Raw genomic sequence first — 8,761 nt, 5'->3', positions numbered from 1 at the left:
GGGAGGGGGGCGAACTAGAGATGCGGGCCGGTTCTGAACTTTTACTCGCTGGACATGTGAAGAGGATAAGCAATTGAATTGAAGAGGATGCGATTGATAACTTGGCAGTCATGGGAGGAGATAGACTATGGGATGATAGGGTCGGATTGCCTAATGCAGTTTATCGAGGCGGTAGCAGACCGATACAGATATTCGAGTCTGTCATTGCCACATTGGGCAAAGGTTGGTTGCAACACTCATCAAATGCATCAAAGGTAGTTGATTTTCGCAACAGTCCCTCACTGGCATATGTCACAAAACATTCCTTTATGAGAATCGAGTAACTACGACTGCAACATTGAAGTAAGTCCTACCACCGAGAGCTTACCGTTATATGTTAGGTCAACGCAACGAACCATTCTCCTTAACTAGAGCCTGAGGAGAGACTATTCTTCGGCCCGCGGGCACCGCCCTTGATGGTTATTTTATTCAAATCACCATCAGATCTATATTAAAGTTGCGGGGTAGACACTTTATAGTGCTTGGTCCAGTTCATCGATACCACCTAAATTCAGAATAAGAATGCCGCCGTATCCACCGACGCCCGCGGAAGCCGAAAAACTCCAGGTTCAAAGCTGGTTATAAGCCTGCACCGATCCACTTCAATATGGAAATACAACAGACCTCTCTTCAGCATCTATAGCGCACTATTCGAAGCCATGGTCTCAGATACCCACATGGTCACCGGCGGCAGTGGCTTTATCGCCATCCATCTCGTCAATCAGCTCCTCCAAGCCGGATATAACGTGCACACTACTGTACGCGACTTGACCAACACGCGAAAAGTCCAGCCGCTACAAAATTTACAAGAGAAATTCCCCGGAAAGCTTGACCTCTTTGAAGCAGATCTTCTCAAGCCGGGTTCATTTGAACCTGCTATGAAAGACTGCTCGGTGGTTCATCATGTTGCTTCTCCATTTTTGATGGCCGAGAAGATCAAGGATGGACAGAAGGATATGGTAGATCCTGCGTTGCAAGGAACGCGAAATGTTTTGAACAGCGTGAACAGCACCGAAAGTGTCAAACGGGTGGTTTTGACCTCTACAAGTAAGAACTCAATCTCCAGAGGGTTACAGTTGTTAACATATTCAGTTGGTGCTATCTTCGGAGACTACATCGATGTGAAGAGCATGAAGGATAATATCTTGGCTGAGAGCTACTTCAACGAATCAAGCTCCGTTACCCACAATCCATATCACTATTCCAAAGTCGTCGCCGAGAAAGAAGCCTGGAAAATCCAAAAGACCCAATCACGCTGGGACATGGTAGTCATCTGCCCCGGCCTAGTTCTCGGTCCCTCCCTCACAGCAGGATCAGATTCTGGAAGTCTGTTCTTGCTTGACGAGTTATTCAGCGGACAGCTTTGGTTCGGCGTTCCCGATCTGAGTTTCTGCACCGTTGACGTGAGGGAGGTAGCTACAGCGCATGTCAGGGCAGCAGAGACGGAGTCTGCGCAGGGGAGATATATCATCTGTGATAGAGAGATGGTGAGATTCGTGGATATCTCGAAGCAGATACGGCCTCAGGCGAAGCGCCGCTGGGTTCTTCCGCGGCATACACTGCCGAATTTACTGATTCGGATCGTTGGGCCTTTGTTTGGGTTGACGCAGAAGTGGATGCGAGCCAATCTTGGGGTGAGATTTGAGGTTGGTAATGAGCGTGGGATTAAGGAACTTGGGATCGTGTACCGGCCTCTGAGCGAGACGTTGGATGATCACTACAAATCATGGCAGGCTCAGAAGATACCTACGTCAGTAAGGTGACGGGATATAGATGGGGTTTAGCGATACTTCTGTGCGTAACTAATTAGTGAACTCAATTAATGCCCCTGTGTTTTCTTTTTGTTTACCTCATTATCTTGCTGATTTGGAGTCTCACTTGTGATGTCGGTTGGTCAAGTACTGGATGAATCCAGAATGCCGTTGTAAATCAGAGCAATCCGCATTTCCAAGGGAAAGAATAAGATAAAATTAAATAAGTAAGATTGTATCTCGCGTTGAATCTTTACTAGGTCTGCCAAAGATGCTGCAAGCAGAGGGTATTAATAAAATCTCCTTGTCGAAGGCCCTCTAGGGTGTCTGACTGTGAAGCTTTTCGTCATACCTAAAGCTCCGTGACGGCCCCACTTTGAGCTAGATCAGCTTTTCGCTCCTGACGTAACGGCTGAATCCATAATCCATCCAAGCAATACTTCTCCATTAACACTCAATTGCGCAGCATCCACGACCCCATACCTTCAAAATGGACGGCCTAGACGAGTTTGAAAAGTCGCTGGCCGCTGAGAAGGCCGAGAGAGAGCGCTCAGAACGCGACCACGACGAAAAGCGACATCGCAAACACAGGCATCATCACCGACACGACTCGGAACGCGAAAGAGACAAAGACGGAGACAAAGACAGACATAGACATCGCCATCGCCGGAGACACGACGACGAAGACGATGGTCACCGAAGTAAGCGCTCACGCCATTCGCGCGACGACGAAGATGGCCACCGATCGCGACGACACGGCGACGACCGACATCGTAAGACAACAGACCCCAAAGAAGATCTCCCCATTCCCGACGAAGAGAAGCCAGCCAGCCAAGACACAGTCGACCGATCGAAATCCCTCCAGCGAGACTCTTGGATGACGGCTCCCTCCTCCATCGAGGTCGACTACATCCACCGACCCGACAAGAACAAGTCACCACCTCCCAAACCCGAGCCAAAGCGTGTCGTGTCCAAGCGCGAGATCAACACTCACATCAACGACATCGACGAGGGCAAGTCCATCGACGAACTTGACATTCCGACCGAACCAACTGTAAATTACACCTTCGGCGACGCTGGCTCTTCATGGCGAATGACAAAGCTCAAGGCTGCATACACGGCAGCTGAAGAAAGCGGTCGTCCCATTGAAGATGTCGCGATGGAACGGTTTGGTGACCTGCGATATTTCGATGACGCGCGGGAAGAGAAGGAAGAAATGGAGCGACGCAAGATCTACGGGAAAGACTACAAGGGCCACGACAAGCCAACCGGCGACCTCTACCGTGAAAGGATCAAGAACCAGCGCAAAGCTTCACCACCTCCCGAGCCCGAACAAGGAACAATTATTCCAGATACGCGCCCTCAATCAACTCCCGTGATGGACCAATCAGCCCTCAACCGTCTCCGCGCTCAAATGATGAAAGCCAAGCTCCGTCGCGCTCCGAACGCCGCACAGCTCGAAGAAGAATACAACAAAGCCGCAGCAATGTTCGCTACAGCCCAATCCAACCCCGAAGCCGTCGTTCTCAGCGTAATGGACAATCGGCAGCTCGCCGGTACACGCAACGAAGCCAAAGCCATCACCAACAAACGCGGTCGCGAGCGCGGAAACGTCGAGGAGAACACAGAAATGACAATAGACGATATGGTCCGCGAGGAACGTCGTACAAAGAACCAAGCTGGCGGTGAAGGTCTTCGTCTAGCAGAACGCATCGCAAAAGATGGCAAGTTCGATAATGATCTGGATTACATGGACGAAAACGCCGAGAAGCTCGCCAAGCGCCTGCACAAATCCGACATCAACCTCAAGAACATGGCCGTATCCGAGTTCCAGAAAATGTCCCGCGCTCTCGACAATTGTCCCCTGTGCCACCACGAAGACAAGAACCAACCGCCCCTCGCACCCGTCATCGCCCTCGGAACACGCGCCTTTCTCACCCTCGCGACCGAACCAGAAATCTCCCCCGGCGGCGCCGTCATCGTCCCCCTCGCCCATCGCGCGAATCTTCTCGAGTGCGATGACGATGAGTGGGAGGAAATACGAAACTTTATGAAGAGCTTGACACGAATGTATCACGAACAAGGTCGCGAGGTCGTATTCTACGAAAACGCAGCGCAGCCCCATCGGCGCATGCACGCAGCAATGGTCGCCGTCCCGATCCCCTACGAAGAAGGCGCCACGGCTCCAGCGTACTTCAAAGAGGCGTTCCTGTCATCCGACGAGGAGTGGAGCCAGCATCGCAAGATCATCGACACAGGCGCAAAAGCGCGCGACGGCATGGGCCGTTCCGCGTTCAGACGGTCTATAGCAAAGGAGATGCCGTATTTTCACGTGTGGTTTACGCTAGATGGCGGATTGGGGCATATCATTGAAGATGCGGGTCGTTGGCCAAAGGGCGATCTTTTCGCGCGTGAAGTCCTGGGGGGTATTGTTGATGCGGAGCCGCATGTTATGAAGAAGCAGGGACGGTGGATGAGGGGCGATCCTAGAGTGGAGGGCTTCAAGAAGGGATGGCGCAAGTTTGATTGGACGAGGATGCTCGCGGCGGAGGGATAACTCATTTTAATTAAAGTAGAAGAAGCGTCAAGGTATCATTTGAGAAGCTAGCTATCATTAAGCGTTGATATGTAAAAGACATTACATGGGACGTGACGGTCCTCGAGATTAATGTTATATCAAGAAACAAACGAGATATCATACTCCAACCTTGGTCCCTCGACCAAACCAAGCATGAAGCCCGTCTCTCTGGGGTATCAAGACAAGTATGTAAAATATTACTCTTATCGCACGAGCGTCCCTCGTCGGCCCCTCTCACGGTCTTTCCTCCCATCTGCACCAGTGACCTTCATCCAATCCTCCCACTCTTTACTCATCTCCATGAGCACAGAGCCCATGACACTCGCGCTAGCCATGAGACCGTGACCTTCACCCTCAAGAACACGAACTTCGCAGCGTCGCATCGTCTTGCCGAGCCATTTTACGTTATCGACGGGGACGCGGGTATCTCTGCTGCCGTGGTGGATGACGACGGGTCTTGTGATATCGACGTAGCGGAAGCCGATTGTGTGACGGCGCTCAAGGCAGACGAGGAGGTCGACGGCGGGGTTTGCGCCCGTTGTGGCGAGTTCCCAGATGGCGTGGGTCAATCGGAGATCGTAGGTCATTTGGCGTTCCTTGTCTGCCATGGCGTCCGCTGCGGCTGCGATGATATCGGAATCGCCGCGTGTTCCTTGCGGAATGCTCATTCTGTCCATGTTCTCGGAGGCATTGGGAGGTTCCAATTCCGCGTCGCCGTGGCCGGGTGATTTGTTATACACGTTCTCTTTATCCAAGCTTGGCGTAACGTTACGCGAGCTAGCTGTGCTGTCTCGCCCGCCATTATTCTTTCGCTTTCCTCGTCGTGGTGTTTTGGGTAATGAACTGGTAATTGAGCTACTCGTGGCGGTCATGAAGCTACTATTTGCAGCCTTGAGGATGGGTGTCGGGAGTGCTCTGAGGATTCGTTGCGAGGTAGGGATGGCGTTGGTTGGAGGGAGAGTTTGTGAGGTACCGAAGACGTTCATTTGGGAGGGAGGGATCCATGGCGCGAGGAGGTGTATTCGACCGCGGATGTGTTGAGGCATTCGAAGGGCTGTAGCAAGTGCGTAAATGGCACCAGCAGAGTGAGCGAGGATAGAGAACTTTGTGATCTTGAGGGTCTGGCAAATAGCATAAACATCATCTGCAACCGTTAGCGCGAACTTCTAAATTGAAGAAACATCAATTTACCTGGCCAACTCAGCGGCGTAGCAGTGCCATCAGAATAAGGCTCGCTATCGCCAACACCCGGTCGATCCGGGGTAATAAGCCGCAGCTTTAACGTCAGTGCCAGCTCATCATAAAAGGCGGTGATGTATCTCGTCAATCCCATTCCAACGCAGCAAAAAACCGCAGAGCCTTCAGAGTCACCGACTTCTGAGAAGGATATGACACGACCTGTTTGAGGATGTCGAATCTTCTGCGATAGCCGTGGTGAGCATAAATAAGACTCGACGGCATCATCGACCGAGTCGGCGGATTGAGGGCGCTCATAACCAGCAGGTGCGTGGTTCTGCACTGGTTGGGGGCTGGGTGAATCGCGGGCTCGTTCATCGATTTTGTGATTCAGTGGTGCAGACAAACGCTTTAGGCGGGAACTGCTGCGCTTGACTTTGATGGCCTCATTTGGTGCTGGGCTCTGTCGACCAGATCGTCTTCGATCATTGCGGTCGTTGCTCTGATCCCGCTTTCGACCTTGAGCCACAGCAGGAAATGGAGCGCCCTCATCTTCTTCGTCGCTGAAGCCGTCATTAACATCGAGGAAACTTCTGCCCGCCACGCTGGTGCTCTTTGATGGAGATGCGTCCTTGAGGCCATAAACTGGTGATCGGGTGGATGATCTTGATTGAACATGGCCAGAATGACTCTGCTTCCTTCGACTTGACTCCCGATCTCGAGTTCTGTGTTCCTCGCCTTCTGGGATCACATCATTCGTCGTACCGTCCTCCCGTCTTGACCTCCTCGCGCTCGATCTCTTCTGCGGACCCGTCTTTGCCAGACTCGAATTCCGCGCCGGGATAGCGCAAGGTGAATTCATCGGGCGTTCGATTGGCAGCTCGTAATGTGACTCTTCACGGATTGCAGTCTCGGCAAAGAATGGATCGCTGCGCCCACCGCTGTGAACACTTTCGCCCGGGAGAGCACCAGAAGACGAAGCCGAGACTCCGCCCGAAACCCGCTTCCTCTCGGCTTCCTTTTCCCGCAGACGCTCCTTGGAACTCATGTACATGAGGCCCTTTTGACTCCTGGTTGATGTTTTCCTACCCCAGCTGTCGTGTGATTGTTTGTGGTTCAGTTCGGGGGTCGAGGCACCGCGACGTTCGATCGAAAGGTTCCCTATACTCTGGGCATCATCGTTCTTGGAGGCAGCTGAAGATCCTTTTGATGACGGTCGGGATGTGCTATTTCGGATAAATGATCGAAGGCCACCGGAACCTTCGCGGCTTGGACTTCTCGGACTTCTGGGGCTCTTTGTCGCTGTCAAAGGAGAATAACCGCTGGGGGGTTTCGAGGTGCGTATGACAGGAGGTAACGCCGCGAGTTCGTCGAGTGACACGGGGTCTTGTCTCAGGTCGTCGAGGCTAGGCTGATGAAACGCTCCGTAGTCCACACCAAAGCTACCGTTCCCGGGACTCGCGGGTAGTGACAGGCTTGTCGGTGATGCTTCGAAATGGTTCGTCGCAGGCTTCGAGATGACGCTCAGGCTGGTGATGAGGTTGGAGATGACTTCCGGGCTGGCGGGAGGAAGACCAGAGTTGCGCTTTGAGGAGGAGGGGCCTTGGAGAGAGCGTCGTCGAGAGTGAGCGTGGTGATTGTGGGCGCGCGTTGGGATAGGGGGAACATCAGCCGAGTCAAAATCCATGGCTAGGGCGACGGACTCTAGGACGAGTCACGAAAAAAAGAAGTGGATGTCGAGGGAGAGGCAAGTTGGGTTCGCGATGCAGTGTCTCGCGGGTCGACGATAGTGTCTCGCGCAGACAAAGGGTGGCGCGGCTTTCTCACCCTTGGAATAAGGGATGAGTAGGAAGAAAGCGTCACGACGAGGGAGGATTGTTCTCTCTGGGGATATTAGCTCGTTCGGTGGAAGTGGTGATGGTGGATCGCGGTAGCTGTACTAGGAATATTAGATTGAGCCAAGTGGGTTTATCTTCCGATTTGTCGCGTGGGAAGGGAGAAAGAGAAGGAAAAGAAGCCAGCCAGACGCAAGAGAATAACAAAGGGAGAGAGAGAGATCAACAACCGTCAAGGATAGGAACGGTTGGGTTGGGTAATAATTTGGTGGTCGCGCAAATGGAAGTTGGTTGACGAGGAGAAGCGAAAAGAGACAAAATGGGCGAGGGGACAAGGCTAAGCTAGGGGGGGAAGAGACAGGAAGCTAAGACAGGGAGCGTGGAGCCAATCAATCAGCCCTAGAGCCCAAGACTCATATTGCAGCTGAATTTGCTTATGTTTTTAGACTCTGCTATAGTCGAGAATAAATGAAGTGGGAAAAGAGACAAGTCGAGATTCTGGGGGGAGGAATGGTTTCAACATGCCATGCCTCAAGGGGCTGAACGTTACCTTGCCTCACTCACTCTACGTGCCTCCGACGCTATCGCCAACTCGGGAGGTTGCGTCCCGACGGGAAGTGCGCATGACCAAGAGTGACATATCTCTAGTCCAAGAAAAAAACAAGACAGAAGAAACACTTTCAGATCTCATTCTGTTCTGTCTGTTTCGTTTATCGCTGTGCTTCTCTCTTGCACTCAACCTCTCTTCAGTGACAATGCACCCCTGAGTCCACTCTCTGGACCCCTGAAAGTTAAGTTTTCCCCTGGAGCTTAATCCATTCCCGTTAGCCTAGACCCTGCACCAATCCAACAATGAATCTACATTCCATCTCATCACCATTCCAGTGACTTTATCTAGAACGCCAGTTTCACATTTAAACTTTTAAGTTAGCAAGACCAAAGAAATTTACAAGTCGTGCTGAATTCGGTAGTTGGTAGAGAGAGAGGCTCTGTGATCTGCGACGGACGGGTCAATTAACTGGAAACTCCACTGCTCCACAGCGGATGTTCGTTTTAGACTGGAGCTGTCTGGGTTAGAGTAGACCAATTTCATTCAATGTTGTTGGGCTGCGCTGAGTGACATATCACGGAGTATAATTGGACTGTATAATTACCGGGAAGAGAGATGGAGAGATTATTGTTGATATTGGTTTGTTTTTATTGCCAAGCATGGAACCATGGCCATTATTTTCTGGCCCTGGTGCTTATTTTATCTCCCTTGCATTTGTTGGTACGGTACCTGCATCGGGTCCATCAAGCATTGTTTCAATTGCCGTGGTATCAACTTGAAATGATCGACTGGTCCAAAAATGAGATTCATCGATATTCTTAGATGCTGCCAG

General features: G+C 51.6%; 3 protein-coding genes across 3 annotated transcripts; 2 read left to right on the top strand and 1 right to left on the bottom strand.

Moving 5' to 3' along the window:
• Nucleotides 1-698: 698 nt before the first annotated feature.
• Nucleotides 699-1,802, top strand: FTJAE_13854 (cinnamyl-alcohol dehydrogenase; the record flags this gene model as incomplete). The annotated part of the gene is made up of 1 exon (XM_037347037.1): nt 699-1,802. The coding sequence occupies one exon, from the start codon at nt 699-701 to the stop codon at nt 1,800-1,802; it is 1,104 nt and encodes a 367-aa protein (XP_037199138.1).
• A 478-nt stretch (nt 1,803-2,280) lies between these two features.
• Nucleotides 2,281-4,347, top strand: FTJAE_13853 (pre-mRNA-splicing factor cwf19; the record flags this gene model as incomplete). Its single annotated transcript, XM_037347036.1, has 1 exon — nt 2,281-4,347. The coding sequence occupies one exon, from the start codon at nt 2,281-2,283 to the stop codon at nt 4,345-4,347; it is 2,067 nt and encodes a 688-aa protein (XP_037199137.1).
• A 224-nt stretch (nt 4,348-4,571) lies between these two features.
• FTJAE_13852 (carboxymethylbutenolide lactonase) lies at nt 4,572-7,231 on the bottom strand (the record flags this gene model as incomplete). The annotated part of the gene is made up of 2 exons (XM_037347035.1): nt 4,572-5,512; nt 5,560-7,231. The coding sequence occupies 2 exons, from the start codon at nt 7,229-7,231 to the stop codon at nt 4,572-4,574; spliced, it is 2,613 nt and encodes an 870-aa protein (XP_037199136.1).
• Between the last annotated feature and the right edge of the window lie 1,530 nt (nt 7,232-8,761).

The sequence above is a fragment of the Fusarium tjaetaba genome (assembly GCF_013396195.1).
Source record: "Fusarium tjaetaba strain NRRL 66243 chromosome Unknown NRRL66243_c0000487, whole genome shotgun sequence".
NCBI lineage: Eukaryota > Fungi > Ascomycota > Sordariomycetes > Hypocreales > Nectriaceae > Fusarium > Fusarium tjaetaba.
The sequence above is the reverse complement of the archived record's forward strand: the minus strand, read 5'-3'. Positions and strand labels throughout refer to the sequence as shown.